Source organism: Coloeus monedula, assembly GCF_965178545.1.
Source record: "Coloeus monedula genome assembly, chromosome: 36".
Taxonomy (NCBI): Eukaryota; Metazoa; Chordata; class Aves; order Passeriformes; family Corvidae; genus Coloeus; species Coloeus monedula.
Genome location: NC_138816.1, coordinates 1,474,431 through 1,498,182, shown reverse-complemented (window position 1 = coordinate 1,498,182; position 23,752 = coordinate 1,474,431). Strand labels below are relative to the sequence as shown.

The 23,752-nt window shown below is 58.7% G+C and overlaps 1 protein-coding gene across 1 annotated transcript; it reads right to left on the bottom strand.

Moving 5' to 3' along the window:
* Nucleotides 1-1,265: 1,265 nt before the first annotated feature.
* On the bottom strand, nucleotides 1,266-23,209 carry LOC309584140 (epithelial discoidin domain-containing receptor 1-like; the record flags this gene model as incomplete). The annotated part of the gene is made up of 17 exons (XM_082300081.1): nucleotides 23,109-23,209; nucleotides 22,896-22,998; nucleotides 19,589-19,817; nucleotides 18,025-18,172; nucleotides 16,990-17,092; nucleotides 15,884-16,070; nucleotides 15,442-15,688; nucleotides 13,893-14,006; nucleotides 13,645-13,802; nucleotides 11,009-11,225; nucleotides 9,862-9,966; nucleotides 9,615-9,784; nucleotides 9,199-9,338; nucleotides 7,807-7,974; nucleotides 4,174-4,408; nucleotides 2,572-2,721; nucleotides 1,266-1,466 (listed from the first exon to the last, which is right to left on the bottom strand). The coding sequence occupies exons 1-17, from the start codon at nucleotides 23,203-23,205 to the stop codon at nucleotides 1,266-1,268; spliced, it is 2,772 nt and encodes a 923-aa protein (XP_082156207.1). The 5' UTR covers nucleotides 23,206-23,209.
* Between the last annotated feature and the right edge of the window lie 543 nt (nucleotides 23,210-23,752).

The following is a 23,752-nucleotide window of genomic DNA, read 5'->3' as shown; positions in this document are numbered from 1 at the left end:
CCTGTCGCCGTGGCAACGAAGCCTGTGGCCTGTGTACTCCTAAAGCCTGCGGCCTGTTTCCGTTACCGTGGCAACGAAGCCTGCGGCCTGCTCCTGTCACCGTGGCAACGAAGCCCGCGGCCTGCATACTCCTAAAGCCTGCGGCCTGCTCCCGTCGCCATGGCAACGAAGCCTGCAGCCTACTCCTGTCGCCGTGGCAACGAAGCCTGTGGCCTGCTCCCGTTGCCATGGCAACGAAGCCCGCGGCCTGCGTACTCCTAAAGCCTGCGGCCTGCTCCCATTGCCATGGCAACGAAGCCTGCGGCCTGCTCCCGTCGCCATGGCAACGAAGCCCCCCGCGTGCTGCTGCTTGGCCGAGCTGTATCGCGACAGTGACAATAAACGCCGACGTCGGCTGTTGTGAGCCCGGCTGGTGACACCAGGGACGGGTGAAGGGGGGAATACGAAAACCGCGGAAAATCCACCCAAAAAACCCAATAACAGAGCCCAAAAAAGCTCCAAAAAAAGCCTAAAAAAGGCTCCCAAAAAAACCTCCAAAAGTCCCAATCCCAAGGACCACAAACTTTGGGATTCGGGGCACCCCAAGGAGTTTCTGAGGGGAAAAAAGGGGATTTTTCATGAAAAAGGGGATTTTTCATAAAAAAGGGATTTTCAGGGGAAAAGAATGGTTTGAAGAGAAAAAAAAGGATTTTTTGGGGAAAAAGGGTGATTTTATTGAAAAAAAGTGAATTTTTGAGGAAAAAAGAGGGTTCCGGGAGAAAAAAGTTGTATTTCCGAGGAAAACGAGTGGATTTGCCTAAAATCGGGGTGTTCTGAGGAGGAAAAAATCTGAGGTTTTTGGGCGGATCTGGGATGATTTTTGGGGAGGAAAAAAGCGATTTTTTTGGGGTAAAACCGCTGCTTTCCGGGAAGTTCCAGCGGGGTTTTTTTTTTGGTGGTAAAAACAACATTTTGAGGCAAAACCCGGAAATTTTTGAGGGGAAAAAGAGACAATTTGGGGACCCCCCCCCCAAAAAAAAAAAAACCCAAAAACAAACAGAGACCCCCCAAAAACCCCAAATTCGAAATATATTAAACGTTAAAAAAAAAGCTCCATTTCAGCCCCAAAATGCTCCTGAGCCCCTCCCCCACCCTCGGCAAGCCCCGCCCCCATCGCGGGTAATTAATTAATGAATCCCCCCTCATTAATTAGGAAGGGAAGGGGGGGGGGAGGAAGGGGAGAGTGGTCACTCGGCCGAGTGGTCACTCAGGTGGCCGAAGGGCGGTCAGTGAGGATGATGAGGATGCTGATGGTCACTCCAGGCCGAGTGGTCACTCCAGGCCGAGTGGTCACTCCAGGCCGAGTGGTCACTCAGTGCCCGGTGCAGGTGGCCGAAGCTCGGCCGCTCGGCCGCCTCTCGGGCCCAGCAGTTCAGCATCAGCCGGTGCAGGGCCGGGGGGCAGCCGGGAGGGCAGGGCAGGTACTCCTGGGGAAACTGGGCTTTACTGGGAGCACTGGGAGGGAACTGGGAGGGACTGGGAGGGACTGGGAGGGACTGGGAGGGAACTGGGAGGGACTGGGAGGGACTGGGAGGGACTGGGAGGGACTGGGAGGGACTGAGCCCCCATAACCCGCTCCCAGGGACCCCTCCCAGTCCCTCCCAATCCCCTCCCAGTTCCTCCCAGTCCCTCCCAGTGGCTCCCAGTCCCCTTGCAGTGGCTCCCAATCTCCTCCCAGTGATTCCCAGTCCCTCCCAGTCCCTCCCAGTCCCTCCCAATCCCCTCCCAGTTCCTCCCAGTCCCCTCCAGTCCCTCCCAGTCCCTCCCAGTGCCTCCCAATCCCTCCCAATCCCTCCCAATCCCTCCCAGTCCCTCCCAGTCCCTCCCAGTCCCTCCCAGTCCCCTCCCAGTCCCCTCCCAGTTCCCTCCCAGTCCCTCCCAGTTCCCTCCCAGTCCCTCCCAGTCCCTCCCAATCCCCTCCCAGTCCCTCCCAGTCCCTCCCAGTCCCTCCCAGTGCCTCCCAATCCCTCCCAATCCCCTCCCAGTCCCTCCCAGTCCCTCCCAATCCCCTCCCAGTCCTTCCCAGTTCCTTCCAGTCCCTCCCAGTGGCTCCCTGTGACTCCCAATCCCCTCCCAGTTCCCTCCCAGTCCCCTCCCAGTTCCCTCCCAGTCCCTCCCAGTTCCCTCCCAGTCCCTCCCAGTCCCTCCCAATCCCCTCCCAGTCCCTCCCAGTCCCTCCCAGTCCCTCCCAGTGCCTCCCAATCCCTCCCAATCCCCTCCCAGTCCCTCCCAGTCCCTCCCAATCCCCTCCCAGTCCTTCCCAGTTCCTTCCAGTCCCTCCCAGTGGCTCCCTGTGACTCCCAATCCCCTCCCAGTTCCCTCCCAGTCCCCTCCCAGTTCCATCCCAGTCCCTCCCAGTCCCCTCCCAGTCCCTCCCAGTCCCTCCCAATCCCTCCCAGTCCCTCCCAATCCCCTCCCAATCCCCTCCCAGTCCCTCCCAGTCCCTCCCAGTCCCTCCCAGTCCCTCCCAGTCCCTCCCAATCCCCTCCCAGTCCCTCCCAGTCCCTCCCAGTTGCCCTCCCCAGTGCGCACCTGGTGGCCCAGGTTGCGGAAGTGGTGGCCGGCGTTGGCGATCACCTGCTCGTCGCTCAGGGTCCCGTAGGGCTGGAGCCGGCAGCGCGTCAGCACCTCCCAGAGCGTCACCCCGAAGGCCCACGCGTCGCTGGCCGGGCTGAACGTGCCCTGCGGGGGTTTCCCGCACCCCAAATCCCCCGTTTCACACCCCAAACCTCACCCCAAATCCCCCTTTCCCACCCCAGATCCCCCAAAATCCCCATTTCCCACCCCAGATCCCCCAAATCCCTCGTTTCCCGTCCCAAATCCCCCGTTTCTCACCCCAAATCCCCATTTCCCGTCCCAAATCCCCCGTTTCTCACCCCAAATCTCACCCCAAATCCCCATTTCCCACCCCAGATCCCCCAAATCCCCATTTCCTGTCCCAAATCCCCATTTCCCACCCCAAATCCCCCGTTTCTCACCCCAAATCCCCCTTTCCCACCCCAAATCCCCATTTCCCGGCCCCAAATCCCCATTTTTCCCCCCAAATCCCATTTCCTGACCCCCAAATCCCCATTTTTTCCCCCCAAACCCCATTTCCTGACCCAAATCCCATTTTTTCCCCCCAAATCCCCTTTTTTCCCTCCCCTCACCATGAGGATGCACTCCCAGGCCATCCAATCCCACCCCAAACCCCATTTCCTGACCCCAAAATCCCCATTTTTCCCCCCAAATCCCATTTTTTCCCCCCAAATCCCACCCCAAATCCCATTTTTCCCTCCCCTCACCATGAGGATGCACTCCCAGGCCATCCAATCCCACCCCAAACCCCATTTCCTGACCCCCAAATCCCCATTTTTAACCCCCCAAATCCCCATTTCCCGACTCCAAAATCCCCATTTTTTCCCCCCAAATCCCATTTCCTGACCCCCAAATCCCCATTTTTTCCCCCCAAACCCCATTTCCTGACCCAAATCCCATTTTTCCCCCCAAACCCCCTTTTTTCCCTCCCCTCACCATGAGGATGCACTCCCAGGCCATCCAATCCCACCCCAAACCCCATTTCCTGACCCCAAATCCCATTTTTTACCCCCAAATCCCATTTTTTACCCCCAAAATCCCCATTTTTCCCCCCAAATCCCATTTTTACCCCCAAATCCCCATTTTTTCCCCCAAATCCCACCCCAAATCCCATTTCCTGACCCCAAATCCCCATTTCCCGACTCCAAAATCCCCATTTTTTCCCCCCAAACCCCATTTCCTGACCCCAAATCCCCATTTTTTCCCCCCAAATCCCATTTTTTCCCCCCAAATCCCCATTTTTCCCCCCAAATCCCACCCCAAATCCCCTTTTTCCCTCCCCTCACCATGAGGATGCACTCCCAGGCCATCCAATCCCACCCCAAACCCCATTTCCTGACCCCCAAATCCCCATTTTTCCCCCCAAATCCCCATTTTTCCCTCCCCTCACCATGAGGATGCACTCCCAGGCCATCCAATCCCACCCCAAACCCCATTTCCTGACCCCAAATCCCCATTTTTAACCCCCCAAATCCCCATTTTTAACCCCCCAAATCCCATTTTTAACCCCAAAATCCCCATTTTTCCCCCCAAATCCCCTTTTTCCCCTCCCCTCACCATGAGGATGCACTCCCAGGCCATCCAGCGGATGGGCAGCAGCGCTCGGCCCCGCACCCGGTAATAGTCGGCGGCGTAGAGGTTGCGGCTCATCCCGAAATCGGCCACCTTGACGGTGAAGCCGTCGCCCACCAGGCAGTTCCGCGTGGCCAGGTCCCGGTGCACGAAGTTCAGCCGGGCCAGGAAGCGCATCCCGGAGGCGATCTGGGCTCCCACGCGGAGCAGGGCGGGGAGGCTGCGGGGGCAAGTGGCCACTCCCGTGGTTGCCCACCCTTAAATCGGCTTTTTTTCCCCCGAAAAAATCCCGAGTTTCTATCCCTAAAGGGGGTTTTTCCGGAAAAAATCCCGGGTTTTCTATCCCTAAATCGTTTTTTTTCCGGAAAAAATCCTATTTTTCCCCCCAAAATCTCAGTTGTCTACCCCTAAATCCTCGTTTTTCCCGAAAAAATCCCGGTTTTCTACCCCTAAATCCCTTTTTTCCCAAAAAAATCCTATTTTTCAAAAAAAATCCCGGTTTTCTACCCCTAAATCCTCGTTTTTCCCGAAAAAATCCCAGTTTTCTACTCCAAATCCTCGTTTTTCCCGAAAAAATCCCATTTTTCTGACCCTAAATCCCTTTTCCCCCCAAAAAATCCCGGGTTTATACCCCTAAATCCCTTTTTTCCCAAAAAAATCCTATTTTTCAAAAAAAATCCCAGTTTTCTACCCCTAAATCTTCGTTTTTCCCGAAAAAATCCCGGTTTTCTACCCCTAAATCCTCGTTTTTCCCGAAAAAATCCCATTTTTCTGACCCTAAATCCCTTTTCCCCAAAAAAAATCCCGGGTTTATATCCCTAAATCCCTTTTTTCCCCAAAAAATCCTATTTTTAAAAAAAAATCTCCGTTTTCTACCCCTAAATCCTCGTTTTTCCCGAAAAAATCCCTTTTTTCTGACCCTAAATCCCTTTTCCCCCCAAAAAATCCCGGTTTTCTACCCCTAAATCCCTTTTTTCCCCAAAAAATCCTATTTTTCAAAAAAAATCCCAGTTTTCTACCCCTAAATCCTCGTTTTTCCCCCCAAAATCCCGGTTTTCTACCCCTAAATCCTCGTTTTTCCCGAAAAAATCCCGGTTTTCTATCCCCAAATCCCTTTTTTCCCCAAAAAATCCTATTTTTCAAAATAAATCTCTGTTTTCTACCCCTAAATCCTCGTTTTTCCCGAAAAAATCCCCGTTCTCTACTCCCAAATCCCTTTTTTCCAAAAAAAATCCCATTTTTCCCTCCCCAAATCCGTTTTTTTCCGGAAAAAAAAAAATCTCATTTTTCCTACCCCAAATCCTCTTTTCCTCAAAAAAATCCCCTTTTTTCCAGAAAAAATCCCAGTTTTCTACCCCCAAATCCCTTTTTTTCTGAAAAAATTCCCCTTTTTCCCACCCCAAATCCTCTTTTTCCCCAAGAAATCCCATTTTTCTACCCCAAATCCCATTTAATACCCCAAATCCCCATTTTTCCCCCCAAAAAATCCCCATTTTTCCCCCAAAATCCCCATTTTCCCCCAAAAATCCGTTTTTCCAAAAAAATCCCCATTTTTCCCAAAAAATCCCCATTTTCCCCCCAAAAATCCCCATTTTTCCCCCAAAAATCCTCGTTTCTCCCAAAAAATCCCAATTTTTCCCCCAAAATCCCTGTTTCTCCAAAAAAATCCCCGTTTTTCCCCAAAAAATCCCCATTTTCCAAAAAAAATCCCCATTTTTCTCCCCAAAAATCCCCTTTTTTCCTCTAAGAAATCCCCGTTTTTCCCCCCAAAAATCCGTTTCTCCCAAAAAATCCCCGTTTTTCAAAAAAAAATCCCCATTTTTCCAAAAAATCCCCGGTTTTCCCCCAAAATCCCCATTTCCCCCCCCAAAAAAAACCATTTTTCCCAAAAAATCCCCATTTTCCCCCCAAAAAATCCCCGTTTTTCCCCCAAAAACCCCCATTTTTCCCAAAAAATCCCCATTTTCCCCCAAAATCCCCCTTTCCCGCCCCAAATCCACGAGGGGGGCGTGGTTTAAGTGGGCGTGGCCATCTGGGAGCGTGTCCAGAATGGGGGCGTGGTTTAACACAGGTGGGCGTGGCCTCTCTTAAAGGGGCAGCACCCCGGAAATGCTGATGGCGGGAAATGACTCAGCGTGGGCGTGGCTCAAATGGGCGTGGCTTAACACTGGTGGGCGTGGCCTCTCTTAAAGGGCCAGCACCCCCAAAATACTGCTGAGAAATGGCTAGGAGTGGGCGTGGCTTGAATGGGCGTGGCTCAAATGGGCGTGGCTTAACACTGGTGGGCGTGGCCGCTCTTAAAGGGGCAGCACCCCCAAAAATACTGGTGAGAAATGGCCAGGAGTGGGCGTGGCTTGAATGGGCATTGCTCAAATGGGAGTGGCCTAACACAGGTGGGTGTGGCCTCTCTTAAAGGGGCAGCACTCCGGAAATACTGATGGCGGGAAACGACTCGGAGTGGGCGTGGCTCGAAGGGGCGTGGCTAAAACACGTGGGCGTGGCCTCTCTTAAAGGGGCAGCGCTCCAGAAATGCTGATGGTGGGAAATGACTCGGAGCGGGCGTGGCTCGAAGGGGCGTGGCTAAACACAGGTGGGCGTGGCCTCTCTTAAAGGGCCAGCACCCCGGAACTACTGATGGCGGGAAACGACTCGGAGTAGGCGTGGCCTAACACTGGTGGGTGTGGCTTCTCTTAAAGGGCCACCACCCCGGAATTACTGATGGCGGGAAACGACTCGGAGTGGGCGTGGCTCAAATGGGTGTGGCTTAACACAGGTGGGCGTGGCTGCTCTTAAAGGGCCAGCACCCCTGAAATACTGGTGAGAAACGACTCGGAGTGGGCATGGCTCGAAGGGGCGTGCCTTAACACAGGTGGGTGTGGCCTCTCTTAAAGGGCCAGCACCCCGGAACTACTGACGGAGGGAAACGACTCGGAGTGGGCGTGGCTTGAATGGGCGTGGCTAAAATGGGCGTGGTCTAACACTGGTGGGTGGAGCTTCTCTTAAAGGGCCAGTGGCCCGGAATTACTGATGGCAGGAAACAACTCGGAGTGGGCGTGGCTCGAAGGGGCGTGGCCTTGCCAGGCAATGCGTGTGGTTAAACACAGGTGGGCGTCGCCGCTCTTAAAGGGGCAGCACCCCGGAACTACTGATGGTGGCAAACAACTCGGAGCGGGCGTGGCTCGAAGGGGCGTGGCTAAACACAGGTGGGCGTGGCCTCTCTTAAAGGGGCAGCACCCCGGAACTACTGATGGCAGGAAACGACTGGGAGTGGGCGTGGCTCAAATGGGTGTGGCTTAACACAGGTGGACATGGCCGCTCTTAAAGGGCCAGCACCCCAGAATTACTGATGGCGGGAAACGACTCATAGTGGGTGTGGCTCAAATGGGTGTGGCTTAACACAGGTGGGCGTGGCTGCTCTTAAAGGGCCAGCACCCCTGAAATACTGGTGAGAAACGACTCGGAGTGGGTGTGGCTCGAAGGGGCGTGGCTAAAGCACGTGGGCATGGCCTCTCTTAAAGGGCCAGCACCCCCAAAATACCGATGGCAAACAACTCGGAGCGGGCGTGGCTCGAAGGGGCGTGGCCGGAGGGGGCGTGTCCATCTGTGGGCGTGTCCCACCTGAGGGCGTGGCCCCGGGGCCCGCCCAGGAACTGGTGCAGGTCGCCGTGCTCCATGTACTCGGTGACGATGCAGGGCGGGCCCGGCCCCCCGCACACCCCCAGCAGCCGCACGATGTTGGGGTCCCGCAGGCGGCCCAGCGTCCGCGCCTCCTGCAGGAAATCCCGCCTGCAGCCCACCCCCCAAAAATACAGGGCGTGGCTCAAAACCCCGCCCACACACAGCCGGATCCCCCAGCCAGTCTCAGCCAGTCCAGACCGGTCTGGCCCAGTCTTGCCCTGTCCATCCCAGTCTCGCCCAGTTCCTCCCAGTCCATCCCAATCTCCTCCCAGTCAATTCCAGTGCCTCCCAGTCCAGCCCAGTCCTTCCCGGTCCTTCCCAGTCCATCCCAGTCCTTCCCAGTCCCTCCCAGTCCTTCCCAGTCCTTGCCAATCCCTCCCTGTCCATCCCAGTCTATCCCAGTCCATCCCAGTCCATTCCAGTCCTTCCCAGTCCTTGCCAGTCTATCCCAGTCCATTCCAGTCCATTCCAGTCCTTCCCAGTCCTTGCCAGTCCCTCCCTGTCCATCCCAGTCTATCCCAGTCCATCCCAGTCCATTCCAGTCCATTCCAGTCCTTCCCAGTCCTTGCCAGTCTATCCCAGTCCATCCCAGTCCATTCCAGTCCATCCCAGTCCTTGCCAGTCCCTCCCTGTCCATCCCAGTCTATCCCAGTCCATCCCAGTCCATCCCAGTCCATTCCAGTCCTTCCCAGTCCTTGCCAGTCCCTCCCTGTCCATCCCAGTCTCGCCCAGTCTATCCCAGTCCATCCCAGTCCATCCCAATCCTCTCCCAGTCAATTCCAGTCTATCCCAATTCCCACCCAGTCCCTCCCAGTCCATCCCAGTCTGTCCCAGTCCTTCCCAGTCCTTCCCAGTCCATCCCAATCCATCCCAGTCCATCCCGATCCCCTCCCAGTCAATTCCAGTCTGTCCCAATCCCCACCCAGTCCCTCCCAGTGCCTCCCAGTCTATCCCAGTCTGTCCCAATCCTTCCCAGTCCTTCCCAATCCATCCCAATCCCCTCCCAGTCCATCCCAGTAGCTCCCAGTTACCTCCCAGTCCCTTCCCAGTCCCTCCCCGTGCCTCCCAGTCCCTCCCAGTCCAGCCCAGTCCTTCCCAGTCCATCCTAATCCATCCCAGTCCCTCCCAGTCCCTCCCAGTGCCTCCCAGTCCATCCCAATCCATCCCAGTCCATCCCAGTCTCCCCCAGTCCCCTCCCAATCCCCTCCCAGTCCCTCCCAGTTCCGTCCCAGTCCCTCCCAGTCCTTCCCAGTCCCTCCCAGTCTCCCCCAGTCCATCCCAATCCCTCCCAGTTCCCTCCCAGTCCCTCCCAGTCCCTCCCAGTGTCCATACCGGGCGTTCTTGGTGGCATCCGGCCGCAGCACCTTGACCGCCACCAGCAGGGGGCGCCCCGGGGCCGGGTGGGCGGGGCCTGAGCCGGGGGGCGGGGCCAGCCCCAGGGTGTGGGGGGCGATGACCTCACACAGCAGCACCTGGGGGCGGGGCCGAGGGGAGGGGGCGTGGTCAGACCAACGTGGGGGCGTGGCCAATAGAAAGGGGCGGGGCTAAACCACGGGGGCGTGGCCTCAGTGAGGGGAGGGGTTAAACCCTGGGTGGGCGGGGCCAAACTAGCAGGTGGGGGGGGCCTCAGTGAGGTGGGCGGGGGCCAGACCCTTGGGGGTGGGGCTAAACCCCAGTGGGTGTGGCCTGATGGAAGGGGCGTGGCCACCCACCGGGGGCGTGGCTTGCTGCAGGTGGGCGTGGCTTACCTCTCCGAACTGCCCCTCCCCCAGCTTCTCCCGGAAGCGGAGGCGGCGCCGGGGGAAGGAGGGCAGGGCGGGGCCGGGGGCGGGGCCATGGGCGGGGCCAGCCAGGGCATAGGCGGAGCTTCCGGTGACGTCAGCCTCGGCGTAGGCCCCCGCCCCCATCTCGGGTTCACCTGGGAGGGGGAGGGGCACAGGTGAGGTGGAGGTGGGCGGGGTTAAAGTGGGCGTGGCCCTCTCCCGGTGGCCCCGCCCTTACCGTCCGTGTTGATTGGCTTGGAGCCGTCGGGCGGGGCCCGGGCGAGGCCTCCCATTGGTCGGGCGTAGGTGGCCAGGAGCAGCCGATAGGCCGGGTTGGCTGGAGGGGGGCGTGGCCAAAGAGGGGCGTGGTCACAGGGGGGGTTCCCTCCCTCCATCCCTGGATCAATTCCCCCCCTCCCAGCCCCGTTCCCAAGGGATTTTTGGGGTGATTTCGAGCCTTTTCCTCACTCCGGGATTGAGGTTTTTTGGGGAGGTTCCGGACCACAAAAAAAAAGGGGGGATAAAAAAATCGGGGATTTTCTTGTGCTTTTTTTCCCATTTTTCATCATTTTCTTTGGGAAAAGGAGGAGGAAAAATATGGAGGGAAAACATGGAAAAATCCAGAAAAAAATGGGGAAGATTTGCCTGAATCGTCTCGATTTTTTCCCCAATTTTTGCCAATTTTTTTTGTTGTTTTTCCCAATTTCTTCCAAATTTTTTTCATCATTTCCCCACCTTATTTTCCCGCATTTCTTCCTTCCTCAATTTCCCCAATTTTTGCCAATTTTTTTGGTTATTTTTCCCAATTTCTTCCAATTTTTTTCATCGTTTCCCCACCTTATTTCCCCGCTTTTTTCCTTCCTCAATTTCCCCAATTTTTGTCAATTTTTTTGGTTATTTTTCCCGATTTCTTCCATTTTTTTTCATCGTTTCCCCACCTTATTTTCCCGCATTTTTTCTTTCTCAATTCCCCCAATTTTTGCCAATTTTTTTCGTTGTTTTTCCCCATTTCTTCCAACTTTTTCCCTCGTTTTCCCGCCTTATTTTCCCACCATTTTTCATCCTCAACTCCCCCAATTTTCCCCAATTTTTTTCATTACTTCTCCCAATTCCTCCCAACTTCTTTCATCCTTTTCCCACCTTATTCTCCCACTTTTTCCTGCCTCAATTTTCCCACTTTCCCCCCAATTCCCACCCATTTTTTTCCTTTTTTTTCCCCCGCCATTTTGTTTTCCCTGGGGGGGAAAAAAAAAACCCCAAAACCAGGGAGGGAAAAAAGCGAAAAAAAGAGGAAAAAAACCCCAAATGGGGGGGAAATTTTGGGGAGGGGTCCCGTGTTCCCACCCCTCCCCCAACCCTCCATCCCCCTCCCCTCTTACCGGCCCCGGGGGGCTGCGGGGGGGGTCGGGGCCGTGCCCGGGTGGGTTCCTGGTACTCGCCGGGGCCGGCGCCGGGGCCGGGGCCGGGGGGGATCCGCTCGTAGCGGGGCAGCCCCCGCGCCCCTCCCCCGCCCCCCGTGGCGTTGTTGATGACCACGGCGTCGCCCGGCACTGAGAGCTGCACCCGCAGGGCGGCCTCGGAGGCGCGGTGCTGGGACTGGGAGGGGAAACCGGTGCGGACCGGTTAGAAGCGGTCAGAACGGGTTCGGATCGGTTAGAAGCGGTTCGGAGCAGTTGGAACCAGTTCGGACCAATTAGAACCGGTTCGAACCAGTTCGGACCAATTACAACCGGTTCAGAGCGGTTAGAACGGGTTCGGACCGGTTAGAAGCGGTTCGGAGCAGTTGGAATGGGTTCGGACCAATTAGAACCGGTTCGAACCAGTTCGGACCAATTAGAACCGGTTCAGAGCGGTTAGAACAGGTTCGGACCGGTTAGAAGCGGTTCGGAGCAGTTGGAATGGGTTCGGACCAATTAGAACCGGTTCAGAGTGGTTAGAACGGGTTCAGACCAATTAGAACCGGTTCAGAGCAGTTAGAACGGGTTCAGACCAGTTAGAACCGGTTAGAACCAGTTCGGAGCAGTTAGAAAGGGTTTGGACCAGTTAGTACCAGTTCAGAGCAGTTAGAACGGGTTACGACCAATTAGAACCGGTCCCAACCAGTTCGGACCAATTAGAACCGGTTCAGAGGGGTTAGAACGGGTTCGGACCGGTTAGAAGCGGTTCGGAGCAGTTGGAATGGGTTTGGACCAATTAGAACCGGTTCGAACCAGTTCGGACCAATTAGAACCGGTTCAGAGCGGTTAGAACGGGTTCGGACCGGTTAGAAGCGGTTCGGAGCAGTTGGAACCAGTTCGGACCAATTAGAACCGGTTCGAACCAGTTCGGACCAATTAGAACCGGTTCAGAGCGGTTAGAACGGGTTTGGACCGGTTAGAAGCAGTTCGGAGCAGTTGGAATGGGTTCGGACCAATTAGAACCGGTTCGAACCAGTTCGGACCAATTAGAACCGGTTCAGAGCGGTTAGAACGGGTTCGGACCGGTTAGAAGCGGTTCGGAGCAGTTGGAATGGGTTCGGACCAATTAGAACCGGTTCGAACCAGTTCGGACCAATTAGAACCGGTTCAGAGCGGTTAGAACGGGTTTGGACCGGTTAGAAGCGGTTCGGAGCAGTTGGAATGGGTTCGGACCAATTAGAACCGGTTCGAACCAGTTCGGACCAATTAGAACCGGTTCAGAGCGGTTAGAACGGGTTCGGACCGGTTAGAAGCGGTTCGGAGCAGTTGGAACCAGTTCGGACCAATTAGAACCGGTTCGAACCAGTTCGGACCAATTAGAACCGGTTCAGAGCGGTTAGAACGGGTTCGGATCGGTTAGAAGCGGTTCGGAGCAGTTGGAATGGGTTCGGACCAATTAGAACCGGTTCGAACCAGTTCGGACCAATTAGAACCGGTTCAGAGCGGTTAGAACAGGTTCAGACCAGTTAGAACCGGTTCAGAGTAGTTAGAACCGGTTCAGACCAATTAGAACCAGTTAGAACCAGTTCGGACCAATTAGAACCGGTTCAGAGCGGTCAGAATGGGTTCAGACCAGTTAGAACCGGTTAGAACCAGTTCGGAGCACTTAGAGCCAGTTCAGAGCAGTTAGAACGGGTTCAGACCAGTTAGAACCGGTTAGAACCAGTTCGGACCAATTAGAACCGGTTCAGAGCGGTCAGAACAGGTTCTGACCAATTAGAACCGGTTAGAACTGGTTCAGAGCACTTAGAATGGGTTTGGACCAATTAGAACCGGTTCAGACCAGTTAGAACCGGTCCCAACCAGTTCCAGCTCATCAGACTTCAACCTCTTGGCCATCGGACCCCGATATCTGAGCTCCCAGTTCATCCCAGTCCCTCCCAGTCACCCCCAGTCACCCCCAGAACCCTCCCAGTCCCTCCCAGTCCCTTCCAGTCCCTCCCAGCACCCTCCCAGTCCCTCCCAGTGTCCCCCAGCACCCTCCCAGTCTCTCCCAGCACCCTCCCAGTCCCTCCCAGTCCCTCCTAGTGTCCCCCAGCACCCTCCCAGTCCCTCCCAGCACCCTCCCAGTCCCTCTCAGCACCCTCCCAGTCCCTCCCAGTCCCTCCCAGTGTCCCCAGCACCCTCCCAGTCCCTCCCAGTTGACCCCAGTCACCCTCAGCACCCTCCCAGTCCCTCCCAGTCCCTTCCAGTCACCCCCAGCACCCTCCCAGTCCCTCCCAGAACCCTCCCAGTCCCTCCCAGTCACCCCCAGAACCCTCCCAGTCCCTCCCAGTGTCTCCCAGCACCCTCCCAGTCCCTCCCAGTCGCCCCCAGCACCCTCCCAGTCCCTCCCAGTCACCCCCAGAACCCTCCCAGTCCCTCCCAGTGTCTCCCAGCACCCTCCCAGTCCCTCCCAGTCACCCCCAGAACCCTCCCAGTCCCTCCCAGTGTCTCCCAGCACCCTCCCAGTCCCTCCCAGTCCCTCCCAATTGACCCCAGTCACCCCCAGCACCCTCCCAGTCCCTCCCAGTCGTCCCTCAGCACCCTCCCAGTCCCTCCCAGTGCCCCCCAGCGACCTTGCCCAGTGTCCCCGCGCCGAGCCGGCGCCGCAGGGTGAGGATGATGAGGGCCAGCAGCAGGAGGATGATGGCGCCCAGGCAGCCCAGCAGGGCCGGCGACTGCCCCGCCTCGCCTTTGGCCACCGGCGGCACCAGTTCGGGCTCCCCGGGGGCTACTGGGAGGGACAGGAGGGGTGTGGGGGAGGGGGGGGGGTCACGGCCACGCCCGGCTCAGAGAAGCCCCGCCCCAGTTAAGCCCCGCCTACCTGGGGGTGTGGCGTTGGTGGCCCCGCCCCCGTGGTGGGCGATTTCCAAGATGGCCCCCGAGGGGTCGGGGGTCGGGGGCCACCCGCTGGCACCCACGGGGTCGCCCACCGCGTCTGGGGATGGGGGCGGCCCCCGGTGACGTCAGCAGCGGGCAGGGATGGCGCCCAAGCGGTGATGGCGTCACCCAGGCGGTGATGGCGTCAACAGCCGGTGACCCCATGGCCCAATCAGTGACCCCGGCACCCAACCGGTGACCCCGACACCCAATGAATGACCCTGACACCCAACCGGTGACCCCGACACCCAATCGGTGAACCCGGCACCCAACCAGTGACCCCGGCACCTAACCGGTGACCCCGACACCCAATGAATGACCCTGACACCCAATGAATGACCCCGGCACCCAACCAGTGACCCCGGCACCTAACCGGTGACCCCGACACCCAATGAATGACCCTGACACCCAACCGGTGACCCCGACACCCAACCAGTGACTCTGACACCCAACCGGTGACCCCGACACCCAACCGGTGACCCCGACACCCAATGAATGACCCCAACACCCAACCGGTGACCCCGACACCCAATGAATGACCCCGACACCCAACCGGTGACCCCAACACCCAATCGGTGACCCCGACACTCAACCGGTGACTCCGACACCCAATCGGTGACCCCGACACCCAACCGGTGACCCTGACACCCAACCGGTGACCCCGACACCCAACCAGTGACTCCGACACCCAACCGGTGACCCCGGCACCCAACCAGTGACCCCATGACCCAATCAGTGACCCCGACACCCAATCAGTGACCCCGACACCCAATCAGTGACCCCATGACCCAATCGGTGACCCCGACACCCAACCGGTGACCCCAACACCCAACCAGTGACCCCGACACCCAATGAATGACCCCGACACCCAATCGGTGACCCCAACACCCAATGAATGACCCCGACACCCAACCAGTGACCCCATGACCCAATCAGTGACCCCAACACCCAACCGGTGACCCCGACACTCAACCAGTGACTCCGACACCCAATCGGTGACCCCAACACCCGACCGGTGACCCCGACACCCAACCAGTGACCCCGACACCCAACCGGTGACCCCGGCACCCAACCAGTGACCCCATGACCCAATCAGTGACCCTGACACCCAATCAGTGACCCCATGACCCAATCGGTGACCCTGACACCCAACCGGTGACCCCAATACCCAACCAGTGACCCCAACACCCAACCATTGACCCCGACACCCAACCGGTGACCCTGACACCCAACCGGTGACCCCGGCACCCAACCAGTGACCCCATGACCCAACCGGTGACCCCGACACCCAACCGGTGACCCCAATACCCAACCAGTGACCCCAACACCCAACCACTGACCCCAACACCCAACTGGTGACCCCAACACCCAACCACTGACCCCAAGACCCAACCAATGACCCCACGACCCAATGAATAACCCCACGAGCCAACCAATGACCCCATCACCCAACCGTTGACCCCAAGACTCAACCAATGACCCCAACACCCAACCTGAGACGAAGGCGACCTCGCTGAAGAGCATCCACTCGGCGCTGAAGAAGAACCGGCACTGGATGAAGCGGGCGTGGCGCCCACCCAAAGGGACGGTGACCGAGCGGGCGCTGGGGTCCTTGATGGCCCCGGCCAGGCTGTGGGTGGCCACCGTGGGCTCCCAGGCCGTGGCCAAGCTCCTCTTGAAGCGACACTCGACCGCCCGGAAAATTCCGACCCCGCGCGTGTGGAGGTTGTTGCAGTGGACCTTGGGGGGGGAAGGGAGAGGGTGACAACACATCCCATGATGCCCTGGGGCAGGGTGACCAGTCCAAAGGGTGTCCAGAGGGACACCCCAGCGCCCACGTTGAGGTTGAAGCGGTGGCCACTCATCCGTCCATCCGTGGCCAACCCATCCCACCCATCCCACAATTCCATGACCTCCCAGCATTCCATGGGGCACCTGCATGGCGTGGAAGGCCCGGAGCTCCTGGAACTCGAACTCCAGCTCCACGTGGGGCCGGGGCCCGGGGGGCCGGGGCCACCCCACGTAGTCGTAACCCGGCCACAGGTGGCGCTCGCGGGTCCTCATGAAGTCGTCGAGGCCCAGGACCCCGTCCGAGAGCTGGCCCAGCCCCCCGAAGTGCAGCCTGGGGGGGGGGGTGGGACACACCAGGATGGTCCCAGCCCACCCACTTGGAGACCCCAATGAGCCCAACACCCAATGAATGACCCCAACACGCAACCATTGACCCCAACACCCAATGAATGACCCCAACACCCAATGAATGACCCCAACACCCAATGAATGACCCCATGACCCAATCAGTGACCCCAACACCCAATGAATGACCCCAACACCCAATGAATGACCCCAACACCCAGCCACTGACCCCAACACCCAATCAGTGACCACATGACCCAACCACTGACCCCAACACCCAATCAGTGACCTCATGCCCCAACCATTGACCCCAACATCCAATCAGTGACCTCATGCCCCAACCATTGACCCCAACACCCAACCACTGACCCCAACACCCAACTGGTGACCCCAACACCCAATGAATGACCCCAACACCCAACCACTGACCCCAACACCCAACCACTGACCCCAACACCCAATGAATGACCCCAACACCCAACCACTGACCCCAACACCCAATGAATGACCCCAACACCCCACCAATGACCCCAACACCCAATCAGTGACCTCATGACCCAACCGTTGACCCCAACACCCAACCAATGACCCTGACAGTGACACCTGACAGGGTGGGACACACCTGGATATCAGGATTGTCCCATCCCACCCATCTGGGAACCCCTTATGGGACAACCTGGGACAGTTTGGGGACACCTGGGGATGGCCAAGGCTGGCTGGGGACACTCAGGGACAGTTTGAGGACCGCTGGGGACATCTGGAAAGCTCATGGGACAGTTTGGAGCCACTCGGGGATGGTTTGGGGCCACTTGGTGGGGGTTTGGAGCCAGGAAATTTGGGAATTCTTGGGGACGGCTGGGGCAGGTGGCCCTTGGGGACACTTGGGGACACCGTTGGCTACTCACGGGCCAGCGCTGAAGCCGTCGTAGGTGGAGTCGTTGAGGACGATGGGGACGGGGTCCAGGGCCATGATGTGTCCCCGCGGGGCCGTGTAGGACAAGAGCCCGGCTGGGGACGGGGACGCGTCACCGAGGGGCCACCGTGGGGCCACCACCAGGGTTACTGGGGGGAGGGACGTGGCCATGGGGGGCCACCACGCCTTTGGGGACACCCCAACACCCAACCGTTGACCCCATGACCTCAACTGTTGAACTCAACACCCAATGAATGACCTCATGACCCAATGAATGACCCCAACACCCAACCGGTGACCCCATGACCCAACCAGTGACCCCAACACCCGACCAGTGACCCCAACACCCAGCCATTGACCCAAACACCCAACCAGTGACCCCATGACCCAACCATTGACCCCAACACCCGACCAGTGACCCCATGACCCAACCAGTGACCCCAACACCCAATGAATGACCCTAACACCCAGCCAGTGACCCCAACACCCAACCAGTGACCCCATGACCCAACCATTGACCCCAACACCCAACCAGTGACCCCATGACCCAACCATTGACCACAACACCCAACCAGTGACCCCATGACCCAACCATTGACCCCAACACCCGACCAGTGACCCCATGACCCAACCTTTGACCCCATGACCCAACCAGTGATCCCATGACCCAACCATTGACCCCAACACCCAATGAATGACCCCAACACCCAACCAGTGACCCCAACACCCAACCATTGACCCCACAACCCAACCTTTGACCCTACAACCCAACCACTGACCCCAACACCCAACCGGTGACCCCACAGCCGCAAGACCCCAACCCCGGTGCCGTCAGGCCACCACCAACGGTTGAGTGAAGGACGTGGCCATGGGCCACCACCACCCCCATTGGGGCCACCAATGGCCTCCACAGCGCGGTGGCACCAGAGGGTGACGGTTTGGGACAGAGGTGATTTGGGGGGTGACCCAGGGGTGACCCAGGGGTGCCAGGGAGGTGCCAGGGAGGTGCCAGGGAGGTGCCACTCACCCTCCCAGGGGCAGCCGTAGAGCTCGAGGCGCAGGCAGACGCTCATGGCGCGCGGGGCCCGGGGGTACACCCGGAGCGCCCGGGCCACCGGGGGCGGGGCCAGGTCCTTCAGCACCACCCCCTCGGGGTCCTCGTTGCCACCGATCACCTGCGGAGGTGCCACCCAGGAATCCCGGGAATTTCTCGGGGATCCGTCACAGCCCGAGCTCCCCGCGGTGTCCCCGAGGTCCTCGGTCACCTCAGCACCCCAACGTCCCCAAGATGTCCCCAACCATCTCGAGACCCCAGGGCGCCCCAAAGGTCACCTCAAGACCCCAAGGTCCCTGAGGTCCCCAGGATGTCCCCAAGGTGCCCAAGGTCCCCCATCACCTCATCGGCCCCGATGTCCCCAAGGTCCCAGATCTCACCACCACTCCAACGCTCCCAAATCCCCTCAACGTCCCCTCAATGTCCCCTCAGTGTCCCCAATGACCCCAAATCCCCTCAATGTCCCCAAATCCCCTCAATGTCCCCTCAACGTCCCCTCAATTTCCCCTCAATGTCCCCAAATCCCCTCAACGTCCCCTCAACACCCCCTCAACGTCCCCAACCCCCTCAACGTCCCCAACGTCCCAAATCCCCTCAACATCCCCTCAATGTCCCCTCAATGTCCCCAACGACCCCAAATCCCCTCAATGTCCCCTCAGTGTCCCCAAATCCCCTCAACGTTCCCCCAATGTCCCCAATCCCCCCAACGTCCCCTCAATGTCCCCAACGTCCCCAAATCCCCCCAATGTCCCCAACGTCCCCAACCCCCTCAACGTCCCCAAATCCCCTCAACGTCCCCAAATCCCCTCAGCATCCCCAACACCCTCAACCCCCTCAACGTCCCCAAATCCCCTCAACGTCCCCAACCCCCTCAATGTCCCCAAACCCCCTCAACGTCCCCAAATCCCCTCAGTGTCCCTGATGTCCCCAAATCCCCTCAACATCCCCTCAATGTCCCCAATGTCCCCAAACCCCCTCAACGTCCCCAATTCCCTCAACGTCCCCAAATCCCCTCAACGTCCCCTCAACGTCCCCAACGTCCCCAATCCCCCTCAACGTCCCCAAACCCTCCCAACGTCCCCAATGTCCCCAATCCCCTCAATGTCCCCAATTCCCTCAACGTCCCCAAATCCCCCCAATGTCCCCAACGTCCCAAATCCCCTCAACATCCCCAACCCCCTCAACATCCCCAACCCCCTCAACGTCCCCAAATCCCCTCAATGTCCCCAAATCTCCTCAATGTCCCCAACCCCCTCAACGTCCCCAACCCCCTCAACGTCCCCAAACCCCCTCAACATCCCCAACCCCCTCAACGTCCCCAACCCCCTCAACGTCCCCAAATCCCCTCAATGTCCCCAACCCCCTCAACGTCCCCAAATCCCCTCAACGTCCCCAACGTCCCCAATCCCCTCAACATCCCCAACCCCCTCAACATCCCCAAATCCCCTCAACATCCCCAACCCCCTCAACATCCCCAAACCCCCTCAACCTCCCCCAAATCCCCACGAGGTCCCCGCGCCGTCCCCGGGGAGGCCACCTCGGCTCCCCAGCGGTCCCTCCAGCGCAGCCAGCGGCGCCGGTCGCGGCTGTAGCGCAGGCGGTACTGGTGGGCGAACTCGCGGCCGTGTCCCCCCGCGTGGCGTCCCTGCGTCCCCACCAGCGTCACCACGTGCAGCCGGCCCAGGTCCACCTCGAGGAACTCCTCCTCGGCCGGGAACACCGGCCCCGCCGGACACCAGGCGCCGTCGCCGTCGCTGCGGCCCAGCCTGGGGGGGGGGGACCCGGCAGGGTGGGCTCGGGGGTCCGGGGATGTCGCCTCGATTCCTCCTGGGGGGGGTCTGTGGTGCTTGGGGGTACTTGGGGACACCCAGGGGACATCCAGGGGATGAGGGGACACCCAGGGGACACCTGGGGACACCCAGGGGACATCCAGGGGACACCTGGGGACACCTGGGGACACCCAGGGGACATCCAGGGGACACCTGGGGACACCCAGGGGACATCCAGGGGACACCTGGGGACACCTGGGGACACCCAGGGGACATCCAGGGGATCGGGGACACTCAGGGGACACTTGGGGACACCCAGGGGACACCCAGAGGACACTTGGGGACACCCAGGGGACCCTCGGGGACACCCAGGGGATCAGGGGACACTCAGGGGACATCCAGGGGACATTTGGGGACACCCAGAGGACACCTGGGGACACCGAGGGGACATTTGGGGACACCCAGGGGACACTCAGGGGACACCCGGGGGGTCAGGAGATACTCAGGGACACTCGGGGGATGAGGGGACACTTGGGGACACCCAGGGGATCAGGGGACACTCGGGGACACCCAGGGGATCAGGGGACACCCAGGGGACACTCGGGGATACCCAGGGGACACCCAGGGACACCCAGGGGACACTTGGGGACACCCAGGGGACACCCAGGGGATACTTGGGGACACCCAGGGACACTCAGGGGACACCCAGGGGACACCCAGGGGACACCCTGGGACACTTGGGGACACCCATGGGGACACCCAGGGGACACCCAGGGGACACCCAGGGACACCCAGGGGACACTTGGGGACACTTGGGGACACCCAGGGACACCCATGGGGACACCCAGGTGACACCCAGGGGACACCCAGGGGACATCCAGGGACACCCTGGGACACTTGGGGACACCCATGGGGACACCCAGGGGACACCCAGGGGACACCCAGGGACACCCAGGGGACACTTGGGGACACTTGGGGACACCCAGGGACACCCATGGGGACACCCAGGGGACACCCAGGGGACACCCAGGGGACACTTGGGGACACCCAGGGACACCCAGGGGACACCCAGGGACACCCATGGGGACACCCATGGGGACACCCAGGGACACCCATGGGGACACCCAGGGGACACTTGGGGACACTTGGGGACACCCAGGGGACATCCAGGGGACACCTGGGGATGAGGGGACACCCAGGGGACACCTGGGGACACCCAGGGGACATCCAGGGGACATCCAGGGGAGGAGGGGACACCCAGGGGACATCCAGGGGACACCCAGGGGACATCCAGGGGGCACCTGGGGACACCCAGGGGACACCTGGGGACATCCAGGGGACATCCACGGGACACCTGGGGACACCCAGGGGACACCCAGGGGACACCTGGGGACATCCAGGGGACATCCAGGGGACACCTGGGGACACCCAGGGGACACCCAGGGGACACCTGGGGACACCCAGGGGACATCCAGGGGATAAGGGGACACTCAGGGGACACCCAGGGGACATTTGGGGACACCCAGAGGACACCTGGGGACACCCAGGGACACCCAGGGACACCCATGGGGACACCCAGGGGACACCCAGGGACACCCAGGGCACACTTGGGGACACCCAGGGACACCCAGGGGACACTTGGGGACACCCAGGGACACCCAGGGGAACCTGAAGAGCCCTGGGTCAAACTGGGCCATACTGGGCCATACTGGGACTCCTCAGCCCCAGCTGGCAGGGGTGGCTCTGGGCTGGGGACACCTTGGGGACACTGGGAGGGACCCTGAGGGGGAGGACTGGTGTGTACTGGTTTATACTGGTCTGTACTGGTGTGTAGCGGTGTGTACTGGTTTATACTGGTCTGTACTGGTGTGTAGTGGTGTTGTACTGGTTTATACTGGTGTGTACTGGTCTGTACTGGTGTGTATTGGTCTACACCGGTGTGTATTGGTGTGTACTGGTTTATACTGGTGTGTGTTGGTTTATGCTGGTGTGTACTGGTCTGTAGTGGTGTGTAGCGGTGTGTACTGGTTTATACTGGTCTGTACTGGTGTGTACTGGTCTATACCAGTGTGTATTGGTTTATACTGCTCTGTACTGGTCTGTACTGGTTTATATTGGCTTACACTGTTGTATATCGGTCTGTACTGGTTTATACTGATCTATACTGGTCTGTACTGGTTTATACCGCTCCGTACTGCTCTATACTGGTTTATACCGCTCCGTACTGGTCTGTACTGGTTTATACCGCTCTGTACTGGCCTGTACTGGTTTATACCGCTCCGTACTGGTCTGTACTGGTTTATACCACTCCATACTGCTCTATACTGGTTTATACCGCTCCATACTGGTCTGTACTGGTTTATACCGCTCCATACTGGTCTGTACTGGTTTATACCGCTCCATACTGCTCTATACTGGTTTATACCACTCCGTACTGGTCTGTACTGGTTTATATTGCTCTGTACTGGTCTGTACTGGTTTATACCGCTCCGTACTGGTCTGTACTGGTTTATACCACTCCATACTGGTTTATACCGCTCCATACTGCTCTATACTGGTTTATACCACTCCATACTGGTCTGTACTGGTTTATACCGCTCCATACTGCTCTATACTGGTTTATACCACTCCATACTGGTCTGTACTGGTTTATACCGCTCCATACTGCTCTATACTGGTTTATACCGCTCCGTACTGGTCTGTACTGGTTTATACCACTCCGTACTGGTCTGTACTGGTTTATACTGCTCCATACTGCTCTATACTGGTTTATACCGCTCCGTACTGGTCTGTACTGGTTTATACCGCTCTGTACTGGTCTGTACTGGTTTATACCGCTCTGTACTGCTCTATACTGGTTTATACCCCTCCATACTGGTCTGTACTGGTTTATACCACTCCATACTGCTCTATACTGGTTTATACCACTCCATACTGGTTTATACCGCTCCATACTGCTCTATACTGGTTTATACCGCTCCGTACTGGTCTGTACTGGTTTATACTGCTCCATACTGCTCTATACTGGTTTATACCATTCCGTACTGGTCTGTACTGGTTTATACTGGTCCCTACCGGCCGTGGCGAGCAGCGGTGGAGTCGGACCAAGCGCTGGAGGCCGAGAGGCGAAAGTCGGGGATGGTCCCGTCCTCCATTCCCAGCGCGAAGCGGCAGCGGCCTGGGGACGGCGAGGGGACATTGGGGCCACCTGGGGCTACCTGGGGCTACCTGGGGCTACTCGGGGCCACTCGGGGCCACTCGGGGCCACTCGGGGCCAGCGGCGCTCACCCAGGTCCAGCAGCGTCCCCTCCTCGGTCGCCCGCGGGGTCCCCTCGGCCACCCCAGCCAGCAGCAGGAGGGGGAGGGGCAGCGGCAGCGCCCCCATGGCCACGGCCAGGGGGTCACTGGGAGCACTGGGAGGGAACTGGGAATGAACTGGGAGCGCTGGGAAACCCCTCCAGCCCCACCCCCACTCCAGCAGCAGCTGCTCCCAGAATGCTTTGCTGGAATTCCCTCCCCACCCCCCAACAGCAGCTGCGGAGGGGGCGGGGTCTCGTTGTGGTCACGCCCCTCTCATTTGCATATAGATGAATATTCATGCGCGCCCACCCACCCTCCCCCAAAAGAGAAACGGGGCTCAAATTCAGGCAGGACCCCCCCCCAAAACCGCCCCAAATTCCCCCCAAAATCCCCCAAATTTCCCCCCAAAAATTCCCCCTGAAATCCCCTCAGGACCCACAAAATCCCCCTAAAATCCCCAGAATTCATCCCAAAATCCCCAAAATCCCCCCCAATTCCTCCTGAAATCCCCTCAGGACCCCCAAAATTCCCAAAATTCCCCCCAATTCCTCCTGAAATCCCCTCAGGACCCCCAAAATCCCCCTAAAATCCCCAGAATTCATCCCAAAATCCCCAAAATCCCCCCCAATTCC